The 22,547-nt window shown below is 35.0% G+C and overlaps 3 protein-coding genes across 3 annotated transcripts; all 3 read right to left on the bottom strand.

The window, feature by feature from the left end:
* Nucleotides 1–8,075: 8,075 nt before the first annotated feature.
* LOC114715594 (disease resistance-like protein DSC1) lies at nt 8,076–11,391 on the bottom strand. The gene is made up of 3 exons (XM_028900455.1): nt 10,393–11,391; nt 10,204–10,299; nt 8,076–9,699 (listed from the first exon to the last, which is right to left on the bottom strand). The coding sequence occupies exons 1-3, from the start codon at nt 11,389–11,391 to the stop codon at nt 8,113–8,115; spliced, it is 2,682 nt and encodes an 893-aa protein (XP_028756288.1). The 3' UTR covers nt 8,076–8,112.
* Nucleotides 11,392–11,408: 17 nt separating this feature from the next.
* Nucleotides 11,409–12,359, bottom strand: LOC114715593 (TMV resistance protein N-like). The gene is made up of 2 exons (XM_028900454.1): nt 11,869–12,359; nt 11,409–11,499 (listed from the first exon to the last, which is right to left on the bottom strand). The coding sequence occupies exons 1-2, from the start codon at nt 12,357–12,359 to the stop codon at nt 11,409–11,411; spliced, it is 582 nt and encodes a 193-aa protein (XP_028756287.1).
* Nucleotides 12,360–17,319: 4,960 nt separating this feature from the next.
* On the bottom strand, nt 17,320–22,174 carry LOC114715625 (disease resistance-like protein DSC1). Its single transcript, XM_028900487.1, has 5 exons — nt 22,118–22,174; nt 20,752–21,663; nt 19,562–20,669; nt 19,189–19,485; nt 17,320–19,102 (listed from the first exon to the last, which is right to left on the bottom strand). Exons 2-5 carry the CDS (start codon nt 21,216–21,218, stop codon nt 17,543–17,545), a joined length of 3,432 nt encoding a protein of 1,143 aa, XP_028756320.1. The 5' UTR covers nt 21,219–21,663; nt 22,118–22,174; the 3' UTR covers nt 17,320–17,542.
* Between the last annotated feature and the right edge of the window lie 373 nt (nt 22,175–22,547).

The following is a 22,547-nucleotide window of genomic DNA, read 5'->3' as shown; positions in this document are numbered from 1 at the left end:
CTTAACGTTTTTGGGTGTGCTGATCAATTTTGATACCTTTAGGTATCAGGGCTGGGTTGTTTTAGCCAAATTCAACCATTTTCATTGAGTTTTTTTTTCGAATTTACTTTTTTTTTTCCCAATTTTCCAGGTTTTTCTTCTTTAATTTTTCTGAATTTTTTCAGCCTTCTTTGGCTAGTTTAGTTCTTCTTTTCCTTTTATTTGTGCTGATGTTCTTGATCTTAAATTTATGATGGCTTGGAATGCTTCTCCTTATGAAAATCATTCTTATATTTCTATGCCTTATCATTATGTCCATGATGTGACACAAGGATATGATCCATGTTCAAGAATAGAGAGTAGGTTGGAGACTATGACTAATGTTCCAATGTGGCAAGATTACTCAAATCCTGGATATGTCCATCAAGTTATGCCTATTCAAGAAGACTTAAAGTTAGAGAACAAGCTGGAGACTATGATACAAATCCTACTAAACAAGTTTGAAGAAAGGGAATTACAACACAATCAACCGATTCAGACTCTAAAACTCAAATTCAGCAGTTGTCTAATGCAATTAGAGACTTGGAAAGTGGAGAATTGGAAACAAATGGTGAATTATCATATGATAGCACATTTTCACCCTCCAATGATCCATATCCTTTTGCTCCTACCATCTCACATGATGACATGAATAGTACAGTAACCGAATATGCATGCACTGATGATGTTTCTAGATTGACTGGTTCTATTGAGTCAAATAATGTTGCATCTTGCAATTCATGCATTGATACTTATTGCTATACCTCTGATTCAAATTCTGTTGATTTTGTTGGGTCGATAGAGAATTTTAAGCAAGATGATTCTGATAATGAAATTGATGAAGAGATTATTATTGACCTCCCATACAATGTTGAGTCCAAAGATAATGTATCATCTCTGAGCATTGATGCTCCTTTGTGTATTGATGCTTTGCATGGTAAAAGTAGTATTTCTTTTGATTCTGCTGACATCACTTGTGATATTAACATGACTGTTGTTAATGAAGATGTTGTTGAGAATAAGTGTGGGGGAAATCTTGAGTTGGATGTGCACTTAAACAGTAAGGACATGTTGCCTAGTCAGACTTCACATGTAGAATTTGCTTTGTGTAATGATAATGATAAGCATAGGGAGACCATTTTGAGTAATCACCTGTCACTTCATTCTCTAACAAACTTGACTCTTACTGAGGAGAGTCATATTGATTTTGTGGGTTGTTCAAAATATTTGGGAGTTCCAAGTCTTTGTTTTCATCAATTTATTTTGGGATCTTCCTTAATTGCTAAAAAGTTTGTTGAGTTTATTGATTACATTTTTGTGAGACAAGATATTGCTTGGAGTTATCGTTTTATGCAGGTATATAGATTGATTCCTCCTATCCAAACACCTTGCGTACTTGAGTTAAAGCGTTTTTTGAGGATCTTAAAGAAGGAGCTGATGTCTTTTGAACATCAAAAGCAAATACTAATGGTGCTTTCATGTGACTTGCCACCAGACAAAGGAGATGTGCCAACTCTACTACTTTATTTGGGTCTTCAAACTTCCACTCATCTGGTCGTATTCCTTCCTTCCTCTTTTACTTGCATTACTTGTTGGTATTGGTTAGATGTGCATTTCACATTGAGGACAATGCATGGTTTAAGTGTGGGGGAGGGATATTGTTCCTACTTTTGGTTTTCGTTTTTTGTTTTTAAAACGAGGAAAAGAAAAATATTTTGGTTTTTACTTTGGTTTTTGTTTCTTATTTTCAAGAAAAGAAAGAAATTTTTTGTTCAAAATTTTTTTTTTTGGTTTTATTCTGAATGTGAAGATTGCAAGTTTGAAGTGATTCAAGTATGATGCATTCTTGATTTGAAAAGTGATTGATCATGTCTTGAGTGGATAAACTAAGTGGCAAAGGATTTGACTTTGGTAAATTTAAGCTAGTAACCATATGCCTAGTGAGGTTTTGAGCCTAATGCATTTCTTCTTGTCATGTGTGTACATCCCTATCTCTTTCCTTGATCTAGAACTTGACTTGAATCTAGTTTGAGACCACGGTTGTGCATTTGCATTCATAAAGATGATAAAAGCATTCATTTCAATTTTTCTTGCCAGATAAGCCAAAAGCCCACCCTCTTCATGCATTTATCCTTTGCTTAACCTCTTTGAGCCTTCATCATTTTTTTCTCTTAATCCATAGCCAAAAAAAAAAATCCTACCCCTTCTGAATGTCTTAGGAGTTGTAGAGTGTTATATTATATGTGCTTGGAATGGAAGAACACATTTAGAGTCATGGTTTGGGTCAATGTGAAAAAAATAAAAAATAAAAGAGAAAAGAAGAAAAAAAAATACTATACTAAGATTCCGCTCCTCTAGTTTAAGCTGTGCTTAGTAACTAGGGATTTTCATCACCAACGTCGATTTTCGCGTCAAACGGCCAGTAAGGGCTATGAGCATGCTAGTAGCATTTTAGTGCCAATGAGTTATCCATGCTTGAGTAACCAGGCCTTTGTATCACCAATATGAAGGTTCGCGTCAAAAGAGCGTATATATAACGGCCTAAGAAAGTTTTTAAAAAAAGTGCTTGGAAAAAAAAACAGAGAAGAAAAGAAGAAGAAGAAGAATGACCCAATTCAAATTTAATTTAGTTTCTTGCATTCCATTATACCTTTTTTCATTGGTTCTCTTTATTTCCTAAGATGTTCAACTTTGTTTTCCCAAACACTCTATCCTTTCTTTATTTACCTTAGCCCCATTACAACCTAATAAAAGTCCTTTTGATTTATGCTTGTAATTGCTTTATGATTGGTGGAGAATTTAGATTCTTGTCAAGCCTATGGAAAGAGGATTGGATAGGATGGTTTTGAGTGTAAACACAAGCTGATACACTTTTGAGTGATGAGTGACATACACATTAACCTTGGTGAGGGATTTCTGACTTAGATTCTCCTTTGCCAAGTAAATTGCCATGATGTTTGTTTTCATAATTCATGAGAAGATTACTTGGATAAAAAAGATGTTGATTGCTTTGACTTGCTTTTTGCTTGTGATTGGAACATTCTCTTTTATTTGATTTTCTTTTGTTTTTCTTACTGCTCTTTGGTCTTCATTTGCTTTGCCCAGGAGTAAGACTAAGTGTGGGGGAATTGATAAAGCCCAATTTTTATAAATTTTATCCCACATTAATTTAGGATTTAAATGATAATTTTGAGCTTAAATGAACTTTTTATGCATAATTGGATTAATTGGTTGATTTTTTGGATTTTGCATAAAAATTAAGATTTTGGATTGAAAATATGAATATTTTGTGCTTTCCTATTTTTAACTTAGAATTAATTTTTCTTATTTTTTTGGAAACAAGTCTCATATTTTTAGAAAGTTTTGCACTTTCTTGCCTAATTTTTGTGCAGATTTAAAAAACACTTAAAGTGAAAGCCAGAGCTAGTAAGCATTCAAAACTGCAAATTTTGACAATTTTTAATTATATTTATTATTAGCCCTCATTTCCTCTCCTCTTGATACACCAAAAAGCAAGTCAATTGCGCGTCACAGTGAGAATGGGGCAGCCTCATTCTGTTTGGATGGGCGTTAAGACCAACAAACGCGTCTTGGCTATTAACATTTATACTCCCTCCCTCTTATTTTATAAACAACAACTATTATTTTTTTATTACTAAGTATAAATAATATTTATAACTTATTTTAAAATTTTGTTGCAAATATTCTATTTTATCCTAATTAATTAATTATTTTAATACTCAATATATTTATTATCTCATTTCCCAAACCATCATCTCTTTATCACACATTCTCTCTCTTCCATAATTCTTTTTATTATAATAATTTTTTATTATCTCTTTTATACTCTCTCTCCCACATAAATAAGGATATTTTAGAGAAAGAATTTTTATTTTTTTACATATTTATTGTTTTAAACTAATTTTAACTCTTATTTTAATCTACATAATGAACTCCAATGTTGTTTATAAAAATGGATGGGGGGAGTATTTGTTTGGATGAACTTTTTTTCAAATGGGCTAAACTAAAAATTTGAGCCTTTTGAGTTTGTAATAACGTGGAGAGAGAAACAAATGAGGATTGAAAAAAAAAGAGAGAGAATAGCATTTAAGTGTATCCTATATTAAGTTATTAACCCAATAATTTAATTTTTTTGTGTTAGTAATAATTTTTTTTAATACTTACAAATTTTTTAAGAAAAATATTTAAGTCTGGCTACTTATATTTATTATGTTAAGTTTTTCAATTACATATGATCATGTGTTCATTTTTTATGTAGGTTTATAATTAAATATTATTAAATATAAATATTTTAAAAATATGACATATGGTCATGTGTGATCGGAAATCTTGAGAAAGTGAATATAAGAAAATTGATGTGGGTCTATTAACTCTTTTTATTTTTATAATTTTTTATTTTTATTTTTTATTTTTCTTAAATTTATTAAACTATACCCATGAGATATATGTTATAAAATTCATGATTTTTCAGTCATTTTACATGTAAACTTATTTGTCTATTATTCATCCAAACCAGATTCAATTTAGCAAACTGACTTTTATAACAAATCAATCTAAATATAAATCATATTATACTAACTAACTTTTTGTTTTACCCTAATTAACTTCTGCAAAAGTCATATGGAATAAAAATAAGTTCTGTCACATTAATCCAAACACCCCCTTCATATATAATATTTAATTAATTTTAACTAATTTTTTATTTACATAATTCAGTTGGTTGTGATTTATCATGTTTGAATGAGTTTTTAAACTCAAATTTGTTGTTGACATGTTCGAATTTCATTTGTATTAAACAAAATAACATAACCTATTTTTTTTTCCAAAGATACAAAGGCAAGCAAAACTTGAAAATAGATAACCTATAACTTTGTTTTAATTGTGTACCTTAGCCTTCATTCCTTACTGAAAGGAACTGCGTCAACAAAAGTTAAAAGAAAATCGCTCCTAAATGACCTGTCGCCAAAACGAGTCTAATGGTTGTTCGAATTCCCTTATTTTAAAAAACTTTATGTTGTGTGAGAATAATTTTAATTCATAAAACGTAAAGATAATTTTTTTTAATTGATTATTAGAGGCATTTAGCCAATGATGTTCAGGTTTTGACATTTTTAATTATTGTTAGCTTTCATTTCCTGTCCTCTTTAATCAAACGAGCTAACATCAACGATCGTTTAATTTCCATTTTTAAACATTTTTTAGTCTTTACCAAAAAACCTGGTTGGGTAAAGTGCATATTATTGTACTTTTTTCCGTCCTAAATGTAATAATTAGTTGGGATACTTGTTTTGATTTTAAATATAAAATTTTAATCTGCTTTATTTTTTAAATTCATAAATTTTTCTTAAGCATCTTGAAGTATTATTTAGTAACAGCTAATATTTTAAAATAACCTTAAATAGGAAATGGAGAGTCAGGAACACATGTAGAATCAGAACTTACAATTTACAAGGACAGGCTGCATTTCACTAATATACAAGATGATAATGCTAATACCAAAAAAAAGAAAAAAAGTAATCACTGCACATTGGTCCTGAAAGTAGATCCTCTGTTACAAGTGAAGGTAACACAGTCCGCGAAAGACAAAGGTGAGATATTTGCGCTTTGGAGAAAACTGCTGCTGTGTGATGTCTGTTGTTAATGCAGTGACCCAAGGTGCGAATGCTCTGTTGAAGTAAAAGATAAAAGCACTGTTTTCTCTGATAAGGTTGCCAAAGAGGATTTTTTGTAATTGCCAGGAATATTTTGGTCTTTTCATTTTTTATTTGGAAAATAATTCAATGCATTCTTAAAAGTGTACCAAACGCACCCATGGTAATTAACATTAGGTTGCAATGCATTCCATTTCGGATAAAAAGGAAGCTTAAATACGCAACTTAACCAATCTGTGCATTTCCACCAACTGGACTTTACAGGGACTAAACTTCCATGAAACTCTTAAACTAATAGGAGGTAAGTAGCACAACACGAGGGTAAGCTCATTTTGAATATCCAGGAAAATAGAAGAAAAACGAATCACCTGAACTTTTGCTTGAATCCACCAAGAAAAAGGAAATCTGAACATAACATCATAAAAACATAATACTCCTCCGGTCCTTAATATAAGACCCATTTAACTAATTTGATTAGATTAAGGAAGTTAGGTAAGTTAGTTAATTATAAGAAAAGTGATACATTTTTCCTAAAACACCATAATCATCTTTCTTAATACCCCCTCTTCCTCTTCTATTTGATTATGGCTGAGGGAGTATCCATAGGGGTAATTTAGAGAAAATTGATAAATATAAGAAATAGGTCTTATATTTAGAACCAAAACTAATTCAAAAATTAGGTCCTATATTAAGGACCGGAGGAGTATCTTTCAAGCCCCGTGTTCTATTCTTCCATGTCACAGTTGATGGGCTTGGGAAGGCAAAATCCTTGGACTTCCTCGGAACCACTTGTTTGTCATTGGTGTGGTCACAGGAGCACTAATATACAAGATGATAATGCTAATACCCAAAAAAAGAAAAAAAGTAATCACTGCACATTGGTCCTGAAAGTAGATCCTCTGTTACAAGTGAAGGTAACACAGTCCGCGAAAGATAAAGGTGAGATATTTGCGCTTTGGAGAAAACTGCTGCTGTGTGATGTCTGTTGTTAATGCAGTGACCCAAGGTGCGAATGCTCTGTTGAAGTAAAAGATAAAAGCACTGTTTTCTCTGATAAGGTTGCCAAAGAGGATTTTTTGTAATTGCCAGGAATATTTTGGTCTTTTCATTTTTTATTTGGAAAATAATTCAATGCATTCTTAAAAGTGTACCAAACGCACCCATGGTAATTAACATTAGGTTGCAATGCATTCCATTTCGGATAAAAAGGAAGCTTAAATACGCAACTTAACCAATCTGTGCATTTCCACCAACTGGACTTTACAGGGACTAAACTTCCATGAAACTCTTAAACTAATAGGAGGTAAGTAGCACAACACGAGGGTAAGCTCATTTTGAATATCCAGGAAAATAGAAGAAAAACGAATCACCTGAACTTTTGCTTGAATCCACCAAGAAAAAGGAAATCTGAACATAACATCATAAAAACATAATACTCCTCCGGTCCTTAATATAAGACCCATTTAACTAATTTGATTAGATTAAAGAAGTTAGGTAAGTTAGTTAATTATAAGAAAAGTGATACATTTTTCCTAAAACACCATAATCATCTTTCTTAATACCCCCTCTTCCTCTTCTATTTGATTATGGTTGAGGGAGTATCCATAGGGGTAATTTAGAGAAAATTGATAAATATAAGAAATGGGTCTTATATTTAGGATCAAAACTAATTCAAGAATTAGGTCCTATATTAAGGACCGGAGGAGTATCTTTCAAGCCCCATGTTCTATTCTTCCATGTCACAGTTGATGGGCTTGGGAAGGCAAAATCCTTGGACTTCCTCGGAACCACTTGTTTGTCATTGGTGTGGTCACAGGAGCACTAATATACAAGATGATAATGCTAATACCCCAAAAAAGAAAAAAAGTAATCACTGCACATTGGTCCTGAAAGTAGATCCTCTGTTACAAGTGAAGGTAACACAGTCCGCGAAAGACAAAGGTGAGATATTTGCGCTTTGGAGAAAACTGCTGCTGTGTGATGTCTGTTGTTAATGCAGTGACCCAAGGTGCGAATGCTCTGTTGAAGTAAAAGATAAAAGCACTGTTTTCTCTGATAAGGTTGCCAAAGAGGATTTTTTGTAATTGTCAGGAATATTTTGGTCTTTTCATTTTTTATTTGGAAAATAATTCAATGCATTCTTAAAAGTGTACCAAACGCACCCATGGTAATTAACATTAGGTTGCAATGCATTCCATTTCGGATAAAAAGGAAGCTTAAATACGCAACTTAACCAATCTGTGCATTTCCACCAACTGGACTTTACAGGGACTAAACTTCCATGAAACTTCTTAAACTAATAGGAGGTAAGTAGCACAACACGAGGGTAAGCTCATTTTGAATATCCAGGAAAATAGAAGAAAAACGAATCATCTGAACTTTTGCTTGAATCCACCAAGAAAAAGGAAATCTGAACATAACATCATAAAAACATAATATCTTTCAAGCCCCGTGTTCCATTCTTCCATGTCACAGTTGATGGGCTTGGGAAGGCACAATCCTTGGACTTCCTCGGAACCACTTGTTTGTCATTGGTGTGGTCACAGGAGCAGCCTACTTTGATTCCCGCAGAATTAGGTTTTGACTGTAACACCGATTCCATTGCATTAGAGTTAGGGTGTGGATGCAAAGATGCCAATTGAATTTGTTCAATGTAATTTTGATATTCAACCGCAGATGCCAGGCCCACTCCACACTCTTTGATTTGTCCTCTTGTTTCATCAACAGAACCCCAAGAGAATGTGGTGAACTTAATTTGAAGCAATAACGGACGATAAGAAGTGTTGCTTTGAGCTTCTCTTTTCTTTTCTTCAATTGTCCTTTGTACTTCTCCACATGACTCTGCATCATACCAAAAAACAACATGATCTGACAACAGGGACATAGGAAAAGACTCGCCTGGAGACGTGTAAGCATATTGTCCATCAATAAACAATTCAGCATCCATTTTCATCCACCCTGATGATCCAGAAATGACGGCGCAGAAAATGAAACCAGCACCCCAAGGTTGCAGAATCGAACTGAGATCCACAGTTATGGTGGACTGTGTAGTCCTGTACATGAACCACTCTGCAACTCTTTTTCCTGGATATTTCATTGTAGCCCTGTAATAAATGGCTTCGTTATTTATGTCAAGCAGCACTTTGGCCTCAACAGCTTTGATTGATTCTCCATCCAACTTCATGCAATTTTTGAAACTAAAGTGCAAATAATAATATTGTGTTCCTTCTCTATCTTCACTCATTAAAGGTGAATGTAAGGTCTCCAGGGACAGGCAGTCATCGGCGGACACTCTTGAGATGGAGGGAGGGAGTTCTGGTAGAGAACGAAGCGATTTGCATTCATTTAAGTAAAGATGTTGCAGTCTGGAAAGATATTTGATGCTGAAAGGCAAGGCCTCTATATTACTCCCTGAGAGATCTAACTCACGTAATGATGACAACAAGCTGATATTGTCAGGCAATCCAAGCAATTTACTACAATCCTTCAGCTTTAGAACTTGCAAAGCACGCATCTCATCAAATGTGGAATGTAGATTTGGTGCTAGCTCATTGCAATGAGCAGCATCAAGTCTTCGAAGGGTGTGCAGGTCAAACAGTTTGTGAAGACCTGTCACACCTTCACATCCGTCTAGATTCAAAAAATAAATCTTGTTGAGATGTCCGCTTGATGAGCACAACTCACCATTGATAGCTGTTCCCAGAAGCAACAACTGAAACTCACTATTTTCTGAGGTCACTGCAAATTCGCTCAGTCTTGAGCATCCGACCATGTCGAGTTTAGCAAGTGATTTGAGATGTGTGTTGCTCGTAAGGCTGGTAAGAGCTGTGCAATTTCTTAGCAATAAATGACGAAGGCTATGGAGAGATAAAATAGATGGATGAATATTCTGCAATTTTGAACAACCTTCGAGATCAACTTCTGCAAGATGTATGGCCTTGGAAAAATTTGGCAGCTCAATCAAGTCTTTTGATTCATGAAGATCTATTCTGCTTAAATTCACAAGATTCTGTGAAAAAATAAATTACACCGCCGGATTAGTGGCAAAAACAAAGGTAACTGCTTTCTCTTTTTTTTTTTTTAAGACGTTAACAATTTTTTTTTTAATAAAATTAGTAATGTCAAAAGGTTTTACGATTTTCTAAAATTAGACCTAATCATTAGTAATCTTTTATAAATATCAGTGTGATGATGAAAGACAAATGCATTTTTCAGAATGGGTTGTTAATCTTTCATTAAATATTTCAAGAGACTGAAGAGAGAGTACATAATAAAATTTTTTCAACCAGTATATTAATAATGTTTTCTAGGAAAATAACAAGGAAACAAATTACCTGCTCTCCTTCCCAAAGTTTTGTCAAATTGCTGTTGGGCATGTTTATTTCAACAAGATTTTCATACTTGAATTTTGTCGGCAAGGTCTTTAAAGGGCATCCCACCCAATCCAGTAGCATGAGATTTTTCGGCAAATACTTCATACGAGAAGAAACTTTTAACTTCTTCCTGAACTGACCATTAGCTTGGGCATTAAACAAAGAGCTTCAATAATTATGTACATCTGTTCAACTTCCGAAAGGTCCATAATCATGCCTTCAATGGCTCCATTCACCTAACAAGCAAAAAATAACAACATTATATAAATCAAATAGGGATTTGAAATTCAACAATTTTTTAATAAAACATTTAGAAATTTCACTCTTACCATGTTTTTCTTTAATATTTCAGAATTATTCTTGAAAATCCATAATATATTGCACTTGTTAGGAACACCCTCTAATGATTCATCACGGACAATTTCTCTACCCATTTCTTTTATCAGATGGTGCATACCTATTCTTTTCTTATGAACATCTAAAAGAGCTTTCTCTTCAAGTCTTTTCAATCCAATCTCGGTTGAATAACCACATGCATTTAACATGTGTTTTACATCCTCAATATTATAATTATCAAAGAAACATGCGATGTACAAGAAAATATTTCTCTCTTCCTTATCAAGTTGTTCGAAGCTCGATTTGAGGATATGATTAACTTGTACACAAGGAAATTTTTGAAGCTTGTCCAATTGGCTTTCCCATGCTTCTTGATTTTTGCCATTCAAGAGTGAGCCTAAAACCTTTAGCGCCAATGGATTTCCATCTGCATATTGAGTCATTTTTTTTGCTAGCTTTTTTATCTTCTTGTCAGCATAGTCGTTTCTAAAGGCATTGATGGATAATAGATCAAAAGCTTCATAAGAATCCAAACGATCAAGCACATATATATCAACCACTTTTATACCAGCAAGCACTTGCCTATCTCTGGTTGTTATCAAGATTTTACTACCTGATCCAAATTCATATCTTCCAACTAAATTTTGTAATTGCTCAACATCATCAACATCATCAAGCACAATGAAAACTTTTTTCCGATCAAGTCTACTACTCATGGCATAAGGATCTATTGCATCAAGCATGCCAATGTGAGATTCTTTCTCCCCTGATAACTTCAGAATAAGTTTTCCCCTCAAAGCATCTATTCCATGTCTCCTTGATTGTTCCCTTACATTAGCCAAAAAGCAAAACCCATCATATGTAAAACACAATTTGTTAAACAATGCTCTTGCAAGAGTTGTTTTGCCCACACTGCCCATGCCCCAAATGCCAATGAATTTGCAACCATCATTATTTGAACCTTTACACAACAATGATTCTACAGCCGCCATTCTTTTCTGAATTCCAATCAAGCCTTTGAGATTATCTTTACTTTGATACCTATAGTCCAATTTCTGCTTAACAATTTCACTATGTTTGTAATAAGCTCTGCTTCATTCCTGCACATATTGGAAAAGTAAAGAAAATTTGATCCCGATTATCTATTCAAATTTTTGAACTATTCCTCATAAAGCACAACTTTCAAGATTGCCAATTCTTAAAATTTGTTAAAGTAGTTTTCTTGAGAAACATTACTAGCTAGCTAGATGACTTATACAATATATATATATATATGAAATAGCGATTTGGATTAAAATATGATAAAATTAAAATAAAGTTGATGGGCCTATATATAGTGGACTGGTTAAGCAGAGTGTGTATAAGAGAATCTACTCCCTTATCATTATCAACTTTCATCAGATGCTAAAGATTGATTTTACTTAGCTCCGTGCATGATAAGAGAAATATCATAGCAGATGTATAGTTACCTGTCGAAGGTACAATGCCAACCGGATAAATCGGCAGCATGAGTGAGAGCCTTCCTCCACTTGTGTAGTTGTTGCGTGTTGATGCCTTTGTGCTCATGTTTTTCAAATGCTTTCTGGTAACTCCCAGATTGCTTCCTCACGTCTGAAGGATCTACTCTATAGAACACAGGTATAACAAGGTGAACTTGATCATTTTTGGAGCACTGTAATATTTTTGTAAGTTCCTTCAAGCACCACGTGGAAGGTGCATAGTTTTCTGAGAACACCACAAGGAACATAGTTGAATCTTCAATGGCTTTTTCAAGAGATGGCCATACCTGGTCTCCTTTCTCGAGTCTGTCATCGATGTATGTATATATTTGTTTTCCACAAAGAGCATAATAAAGATGGCTTGTGAAATTCAAGCGGGTGTCCTCACCTCTAAAGCTAATAAAAACATCATATTTCTTGGGAGACTGAGAAGATGGAGTAGAGGAAGAAGATGAAGCCATATCAGATCGCCTGGCCACAATATGCAAAAGAGAATTGGGACTGCTTTCAATTCAGATCCAAGAATTTGTAATAGGAAGCAAACCGGCCGAAGGGGAAGATAAGGTTGCAGTGAAGTAGGTTGGGTAAATTAATGAATCAGTGGCTCTCAAATTTCAGAGGAAGGGAAATACAGCACTAAATGAAAAAGCATAGTACAGAGAGCAAGAAAATTACTCCGACACTTTCCCCGAAATGTTGATCAAATTATTGTAGTTTTTTCACTTTTCACCCGGGCAGCACTGGACAGAGCAAACCCAAAAAGCAAGTTAGAAAGTGGGAACTGGCTTTTTTTCCTTTCTCCTTTTCATCCGCTGCCCTCGCTGCTTAAAACTAGAGTGACGCTAAATGCTTTATTTTCAGACCAGTGAGGCTTATTTGTATCCGCGTTTGATAAGTATTTATAAATACTTTTATATAAATTAAGACAAAATTCTTCTCATGTATCTCATATTTTTTTAATTACAATTAAAAAACTGTTTATAAATTATTCTAAACAAGCTATGCTGAGAAAATATTTGACAATACTAAATGCTTATTTTGAAAAAAAATGAAAAGAAGGTTTTACCTCACCTATTCTACACCAAAACAGTGTAGTTTGAAATAAAGAAGGGCAGCCAAGGCAAAAAGGAGAGAAGTTGGTTCCGAGAAAGTTCACACACAACATAGTATCACTGACACGTGGTATTGGTCATTGACGCATTTGTATGCATATGTGCATCTAATTTGTATTAAATATAATAAAGTAAAATAAAAGAATTATTTTTTTACCTTAATGCCAAGGTAATTAGTTTCATTTAATTTGTTTTCAGATTTGTGAAAACTTAAGTTCGTTTATAGCTGCAGATAGTTATAGCTATAATTAAAGGTGAAACAGAAAACTGGAGAATAACTATGTTTTAATTAACGTAACCCGAACTATTGCCAGTCGTTTCTAAAATTACTGGTATGTATTCCCTTTAGCCTTCATCCCTTAGTAATCACGTAAGGAGAAGTTACAGAAAATCGCTCCTAAATGACTTGCTGGCATGATTGTTCGGATTACCTTATTTTAAAGAGAAGAATTTTAATTCATAAAACGTACAAATAATGTAAGGTAATGTTGACTTTATACCTTTGAAGGTAATGTAGTGTAAAAATAATTTTTTTAATTGATTATGAGAGCCATTTATCCAATAATTGGTCTGTCCTTATTTATTATGATGTAGACTTTATACTTTTGAAGGTAATGTAAGGTAATGTAGTGTATATTAAAAAATAATAAAATTTAAAATTAGAGGTGAATTTAGTGTCTTAAAAAAAAGTAACAATAAATTGATAAGGATGACTTTGATTGGTTGGATTTTGCAGGGGTTAAAATAATATTACTCCCACGCATTATTATGGAGCAAATTATGCGGAAAGGGGAAAAGAAAAGTGCCAGAAATTCTTGACCTTGGAAAGTGCCAGAAATTCGAAGGCCCACACACATGGTCTGGCACTCAAAAGAGTTAAAGACGCTCCCAGATAGTGACATGACTCATTTTGGAAATACTGAGATGCTTCGTTTTGGAGTATTTTTTTTAAAAAAAAATATCGAACGAAAAAGTTAGAAATTAGTAAATATTAAATAAAAAATATCAACAAGAATTTATTGTCATTCACAAATTTAGTATTATCAATGTTAAATAAAGTGTTGTTACCAAGCCTGATTTTGTATTTATTAATTTCCAGTTTCTTTTTTTTTTTTTGCCTAAATATATTTATGAAATAAACGTTCTTTTATTTACAAAATAAAACATAAATCACAGCAATTTAAAGGACATTATTTGACTCTCCAAAGATTTTCTTTTACCAGTCTCGACTTTTTAACTTTATGAACCCCATAGCCACAAGGCAAGAAGATTTATGAGGAGGAATGAGCGGTCTTCCAAACTTACCCGCATATGAAGAACGCAAGGTCCAAATGCAAGGTCATACAAAGCTAAATGTACCGGGAACTTATATAAACTAAAATAATAACAGTTATTAAATTAAGAACTCCTAAGGAATTAACTACACACAGTCTTCCGCCTATCCTCATTTTGTTTGTTGCTTATGCTATCAATTTTATTGAAAAAAAAAATCTTAAATTAATTTTATTCATGTCATCATACTCCTCCGGTCCTTAATATAAGACCCATTTAACTAATTTGATTAGATTAAGAAAGTTAGGTAAGTTAGTTAATTATAAGAAATATAACATGTTTTTCCTAAAATACCATAATAATCTTTCTTAATACCTTCTCTCCCTCTTCTACTTGACTATGGTTGAGGGAGTATCTATAGGGGTAATTTAGAGAAAATTGATAAATATAAGAAATGGTTCTTATATTTAGGACCAAAACCAATTCAACAATTGGGTCCTACATTAGGGATCGGAGGAGTACAACATAAGGATGCCCTAATTAGTACGTAAAAACAAAAAAGTACTATGAACAAAAATCATGTGTGCGCGTATATAACTACTAAAACAAGAGCATACATACCTTTTTAAGGTGGAGGGGGTCATGCACATATGAAGCGGGCAGAACATTCAGCTTGAGAGCTTTAAAACTCAAAATCATTTCTTCAAATTCATCCAAAATGTGATATATATATATATATATATATTCTTTGTGAAAGGAGCAAACCCCATTGCAGTAGAGTTAGGATGTGGATGCCAATGCCAATTTAATTTGTTTAATGTAATCTTGATGCTCAGATGTCGGGCAGGAAGCCAAGCAAGCATATTGACCATCAATAGACCATTTGGCATCGATGCATGTCGTCGATGATGATTTAGAAATAACGGCGCAGAAAATGAAACCGTCATCCCAAGCTTGTGGAATCGAATTGAGACCTACAGTTACCAAAGACTGTGTAGTCGTCTACATGAGCCACTCTGGAACTCTTTCTTCAGGATATTCCATTATAGCCATATCATAAATGGCTTTATCTATCTCAAGTAGCACTTTTGCCTCAGCAACTTTGATTGATCGTCGATCCAACTTCATGCAATTTGTGAACATAAAGTAAGGATATGGTTCATCTGCTTCATCATCATCATAATCTTCTTTTCCTTCTTCACCTTCGTTCGTCAAAGGTAAATGTCGTAGGGTCCCAAGGGATGGGTAGTTCTTGCTGGACAGTGATAAGATAGAGGGAGGGAGTTCTGGTAGAGATCGAAGCCTTTCACATCCATCCAAATAAAGATGTTGCAGGCTTGAAAGAAGTTTGATGCTTAAAGGCAAGGTCTCCATATTAGTCCTTGAGAGATCTAACTCACGTAATGAAGACAACAAGCTGATATTGTCGGTAGTTCAAATAATTCACGGTGCGAGTTTTAATATGTTTATGCTACATACGGATAGTTAGACGTATGAAGGGAGGAAAAGATACGATCGGCTTTTTTTTTTTTTAAAGAAAAGGTTTAGATGAGTTAGCTTTCGGGAGCTTACTAGGGTCAGAGCATACCTTTGGACATCAGAAAGCGCTTATAGAGGTATTTATAAATTGTCCACTAACAAAGTCTTTACATCGGCAGTAAGATTCGAATTCACAACCTTGTGAGTTATGAGCCGATTCCTTACCAACTGGACTAATTCTTCTTGGCAAAAAAATAAAATCCTTATTATGACATAACTTGAATCTCCCGCTATTGGAACTTTATACGAACCTTGCTTTACTATTCTTGTTTGATTTCAACATTAATTGGTAATGCTTTGGTTTATTATAAATTTTATACTTTTTATATTGATCAGGATGCGTTGGGTAAGAAGCTGTAACCCCAAGAAACAAAAATAACGAGGCCGATTGATTTTAACTTGAGTTAGATTTGTTCATTCCTGTATTCTTTTGTCGTTGAATGGACTTAAATAATGAATTCACAATTTTAGAACAGTGAAAACAGGAGTGAGGGAAATTTTTTTTGGGGGGGGGTACCAACCTCATTTCTTCTAAATACACATAAAATGTGCTGAAAGCCAAGTAGTAACATAGGCCCCCTTGCTAGGCAAGATATGTAAATGGGGTCTTTTATAAGACGTATTATGTTTTAATTACATCCAGAACTTTGTAATAAGACTTATAACTAGGGATCAAAACAATTCTAAAAACTAGGACTTACGTTTAGAGACATAGGGAGTAGTCAAATGTGAGACTTCAAGAAAATGTGTTGTTGTAGCTTTTCCGAAGGAACAAAATTAAAAAAGAAGCAGCATCATTTTACATTTTGTCTTTTTGTCCTCTTTCATTTTTATTTTTTGCTTGAGGAGACTCTATGCTCTGTTTTGCCGTTCACATCTTGCTCTGTCCCATTTTGTTATATTATAATGCACAGGCATGGGGATCCTCTGAAGTTGAGGATCCACGAATTTCAAATGGCCTGCTTTGGCATCATTTCTTAGTTTTAATTTATGTGACTACTCAAAAAAGCCACAAGCTTGAAAACAGGAGTTGGACTGGAGAGCCAGGAATGCATGTAGTATCAGCGCTTAGAATTTGCAAGGATAGGCTGCATTTCACCAATACACAAATGATGGTACATTGCACATTGGTCCTGAAATTGGATCCTCCGTATAACTCTTAAGCGGACGCAACACAAGTCCGTGAAAGATAAAAGGTGAGATATTTCATACTTGCGCTTTGGAAAAAACTACAGCTGGATGATGTGTGCTGTTAATGGGGTGACAAAAGTGAAAATGCTCTGTTTGGAAAATAGGAAGTAAAAGATAAGAGCAAAGTTTCTCAGTTTGAGAAGGTTACAAAGGAGGGGGAGCAAAAAGAAGTAATTTTTGTACTTATCAGGGATATTTTTGTCTTTCCATTTTCTATTTAAAAAGATTTGTTTTCGTTTTTTTCTTAAAAGTGCACCAAATACGCCTATGGAAATTAAGATTACATTGCAATACATTCCATTTCGGATAAAAGGAAAGCTTAAATACGCAATTTAACCTGCCCAATCTGTGCATTTCCATCAACTGGATTTTACAAAGACTCAATCTCCATAAAACCTATCAAACTAATAACAGATAGGGAGCACAACACGAGGATAAGCTCATTTTGAATGTCAAGGAAAATAGAGGAAAAACAAATCACCTGAATTTTTGCTTCAATCCACCAAGAAAAAGGAAATCTGAACTTAATATCATAAAAACATAATATCTTTCAAGCCACGTGTTCTATTCTTCGACGCCCCAGTTGGTGGGCTTGGGAAGATAAAATCCTTGGACTTCCTAGGAACCACTTCTTTGTCATTAGTGTTGTCACAGGAGCAACCTCCTTTGATTCCCAATGAATTGGGTTGTGACTGTAACACCGATTCCATTTGTTGAATATAATTTCGATATCCTGATGCACCCGTTGGGCATACCCCACACCCCTTGACATCCAAAACTGGAACTGGACTAGGAGTTTTAACAATGAATTTTATTTCAACTGATTCATGACCAGTGGTGCTCTGATCAGTATTCTTCTCTTCAATTATCCTTTGCACCTGTGAAGGAAGCTCTGAGATATACCAGAGACAGACATGATCTGACTGAATGATGCCAATATGTTTGCAAAAGTAATACATAATCTCATCCAAAACCTGTTGGCCATCACTAAAATACCACTCAGTTTCAAAGTAAACGAAGGATTCAGAGTGAGAAACAACTGCACAGAATATAAAACTCCAATCCTTAGGTCGTGGAATGGAGAAGAGATCCACAGTGATGGAAGACTGTGTTGACCTGTACATGAACCATTCTGGAACTTTGCTTCCTGGATATACAAGTTGAGCCTGCATAGTCCAAGCAGTGCCTGTTTCAACAGCTGATACTAATTTATCCATCTCAAGCAGCGCTTTTGCCTCAATAGCTTTAATTGATTGCCGATCCAATTTCATGCAATTTCCAAAGTGAAAGCATACTTCATCTTCCAATGAGACTGTAGGCATTGAAGTTAACTTTAGGGTCTCGAGGGAAGTGCAGTCCCTTGCAAACAAGTGTGCAATAGAGGGTGGAAGTTCTGGCAGGGATTGAAGCCTTTTGCATTCGTCCAACCTAAGACATTGTAGCCTCAAAAGATGCTTGATGCTAGCAGGCAGTGTTGTCAGATTAGTTGACCCTGTGAGTGACAACTCACGTAACGATGACAAGAAACTAATGTTCTCGGGCAGTTCAAATAAGCTGCTACAATTATTCAGTGACAAATTTTTCAAACTGCGTAACTTATTTAATAGGAAATGCAGATTTGATGCTAACTTGTTGCAACCAGAAATACTAAGAGAACGAAGACCACTAAGGTCAACTAACTTGTAGGGGAGATTTGTGAGACTTTGGCAGCCATCTACACTCAATTCTTCAATGTTGCCAAGGCGTCCACTTGATGACCACAGTTCATCATTGATGGCTGTGTTTGAAAGAAACAGTTCTAACCTTTTCTCTGATGTTACTGAAAACTCTCGGAGTCTCGAACATCCACTGAGCACGAGAAATGTAAGTGATTTTAGAGGGGCACTGCTTGTAAGGCTAGTAAGGGCTTTGCAATCTACAAGCCTCAATTGGTTGAGATTGGGGAGAGTTAAAACAGAAGGATGAACACTACGCAACCTTGTACAATAGCTAAGATTGACATTTTTAAGAAGCTTAGCCTCTGAAAAATCAGGAAGCTCAATCAGGTACTCTGATTCAGCAAGTTGAATCTCCCTTAAATTCACGAGGTTCTGTAACAATCAAATGAGAGGGTTCACGTAAACAAACAATTCTTGACAAATTTCCAAACACCATTTCGAGAAAGATATAGATTTACCTGGACACCATCCCAAAGTTTTGTAAGTTTGCTATTGTACATTTTCATAGTAACAATGTTTTCAGCCGAAAATGTTGCCGGCAATGACTTGGAAGGGTAGTCATCCCAACGCAAAAGTCTGAGCTGATTCGACAAAAATTCAAGACCACTGGGAAGATGTAAATTCCCCTTTTCAAAAGCACCTTTATAAAAATTGAGAAATTTCAGATTGTCCATTGAGGACAAAGTTTTTGGACTTAACTGCAGATCTTCAATTTTTGCCACATTCAGAGTTATGCTTTGAATGGCTTCAGTCCCCTGCAAAATAGGAGTAGCATAAGAGGAAAACAGAATATAATTTGTAAGTATATAAACACAGGATTATGACTCTTACCATGTTATGTTTTAATACATGATATATGTCATTAGCATCCCATAGTCGACTACGGTTCCCAGGATTATCAATTGATTCTTCTCGAACAATTTCCCAACCCATTTCTTGTATTAAATCATGCATAAATATTCTTGATTTTCTGATAGCTGATTCTTTAACTTCAGTTATGAGAGCTCTGTCTCGGAGGACCCTCAATCCAATAATTGTTGAGAAACCACAGGCATTTAACAGAAGTATTATTTGTTGTGATTCATATCCTTTCAAAAAACAAGCAATATATAAGAAAATGTTCTTCTCTTCCCTATCTAGTTGATCATAACTCAATCTCATCACATCTTGAATTTTCGCATGTGGCATTTTGTTTAGCTTCTCAAGTTGGCTTTCCCATTCTTCCTTGCTTTTGCCATAAAGAAAGGAGCCCAAAACTTTCAAAGCCAATGGAATTCCTTTAGCATAACTAATCACCTTCCTTGATAATTTAATCCACTCAATGTCTACGTAATTATTCTCAAAGGCATTCAACATAAAAAGTTGAGCAGCATCATCAAACATCAATGGCTTAACCTCGTATATTTCATCAGCTCTTTTAGCAAGTACTTGTTTATCTCTAGTAGTTATTAAGACTCTACTACCAGATCCAAAGCAATCAAGTGCTCCTACTAAATTTTCAAGGTGATCTGAATCACTAATATCATCAAGAACAACCAGAATCCTTTTTCGAAGAAGCCTTCTCCTAACGAAAGGGGGCATGAGATATGGGGTGCCAATTTGTAAATCATTTTCCTTCAGTAGTGAAGAAAGCATTTTATTCTTCAAATAAATAATGCCATGATTTTCAGCTTCTTCTCTCACGTTTGCCAAAAAACAATGCCCTTCGTATTCAAAACAAGATCGATAGAATATTGCAGCTGCGATGGTTGTCTTACCGATACCGCCCATACCCCAAATTCCAATGACACGGACATCTTTTGACCCTTCATCCATCAGTGATTCTAATTCTGCAATTCTTTCATCAATTCCAACAAGATCTGTTAAGTCACCTCGGTACAAAATATTCAACTTTGTTGACAAAGATTTGGCAATTTCTTCTATAAGCTCAGCCTCATCCCTATAACCATAAGAAAGTAAGAAGACCGAAATTCAGTGACATCATTGCATAATGAAAAAAGTGTTCAAAGGAAAGAGCTTACTCATAATTTGATGAATGAAACCCAGATAAATTAGCAGCCTCTTTCAAAGCTGATCTCCAAATTGGCACCCTTTCCTCATAATATTCGCCATGTTTCGATAAAGCATCTCCATAAGATCCTTTCTGATGTCTCACATTTGAGGGGTCTGTGTTATAGAAAACGGGAATTACAATCTGTTTTTGCTTCTCCATACATTCAATAATCTGCACAAGTTCTTCTAAGCACCACTTTGAAGAAGCATAGTCCTTTGAAAATATGATCAATGAAATGAGTGATTCTTTAATGGCCCTTAAAAGCGCCGGTGATATTTGATCTCCACTTTCAGGTCTGTCATCTACGTAGGCATCAATTTGCTTCTGCCGCAGTTCCTTTCTCAAATGGCTAAGGAAACCATGACGTGTGTCTGTGCCCCTGAAGCTGATGAAGACATCATGTTGTATACCCGACAACTTGGAAAAAGAGTCCATTAGAAAGAACAAGCACAGAAGATTGCCTATCACAGGTAAATCTTGGCTTGCTTGAGTAACAGGAGAGATGAGTTTAAGCAGAAAGAAAAGAAAAGAAAGGAATAGGGCGGGAAAACAGAAGCCTCAAGAGTTAATCAAATAAGATGAAAACAAAACTGGACCAAGATGTCATGTTATTGCAGTCGCCACCGCCAAAAAATATTATCACATAGGAAACGTATGCCAGCAACAACCTGGATGATCAAAGAAAGAGCAATTAGGAGGAAAATGATAAGATCAAACCGTGTTAGCCATTAAGGTCATGGATATGGTGTTCAGGTAAATAAATATCGAAATAGAAGCCATAATCACGCAATACCCAAATGAGATACGAAACAAAATCTGTAATAAGAGGAGGTTTGCTGCCAGCGACACGGAAGGGAAGAGCGATCGGAGTCAAAGTGATCTGTGGGAATGAAATGCGAGTTAGAGAGAGAAGCACGAAACCATTGGAGCAACACTGTTTTAAAATACGGAAAAAATTAATCTTTTAATCACTGAAAGTCCTTAACTTTCAGTGGTCACCGCTCAGTCCTTAACACGTCAATGATTTAGTTGCTGAAATTTTAACTTAATTAAAATTCAGTTTTTAATTTTTTTGGTTAATAAAGTAATCCTCGGCATATGTTCTTCCTTTCTAATTATAATATTTTATTGTAGTACAACTCAGCCTGAGTAGTGAGTACTGCATGCCTGCTGACACGGATAAAACATGGTGATGTAGCTTCCCAGTAAGCGATAAAATTTGAGGGGGGGGGGGGGAAAAAGCAGAGTCGATATAATTCTTTGAGCACCAGAAACAGAGAGTGCGTTGAGGACTGTAAATTTGATAAGAGAGGACAGGGACGAAGAGAGCGGACCTTTGAGGGGCAGAGTGGAAAGAGAAAGTGAGGTAACTCAGTCGAGCTCATGAGCAACGCCAACCAGCTGCAGTGTGGGGCTGAGGAGTTCCATGAAGCAAGAAGCTGGGGATTATGGAGACTGGTTTTGAAAGAAAGGAGATGATTTTCCTCAAGGTTTTTATCACTATAGTGGGTGAAACCACTAGCGAGAAAACGACAGAGGTGGAGCTCGGCAAGACAATGAAGAAGAAGATTGAAAGGCAAATACAGAGGGATGGAGAGAAAGCAGAGTTTCCAGTTTGAGAATTGAGAGGTAGGAAGGGGAAATAGACGAAGGCGCGGAAATGGAATGGCATTTCCTTTTCTTTCTTTCTTTTTAAAATTTTCTAGCTTCCTTGGAAGCCACATCACCAATTTTTATCAGTGTCAGCAAGCCATGTAGGATGTC

Source organism: Neltuma alba, unplaced genomic scaffold, assembly GCF_004799145.2.
Source record: "Neltuma alba isolate B1F8T4 unplaced genomic scaffold, ASM479914v2 tig00011601_pilon, whole genome shotgun sequence".
NCBI lineage: Eukaryota > Viridiplantae > Streptophyta > Magnoliopsida > Fabales > Fabaceae > Neltuma > Neltuma alba.
The sequence above is the reverse complement of the archived record's forward strand: the minus strand, read 5'-3'. Positions and strand labels throughout refer to the sequence as shown.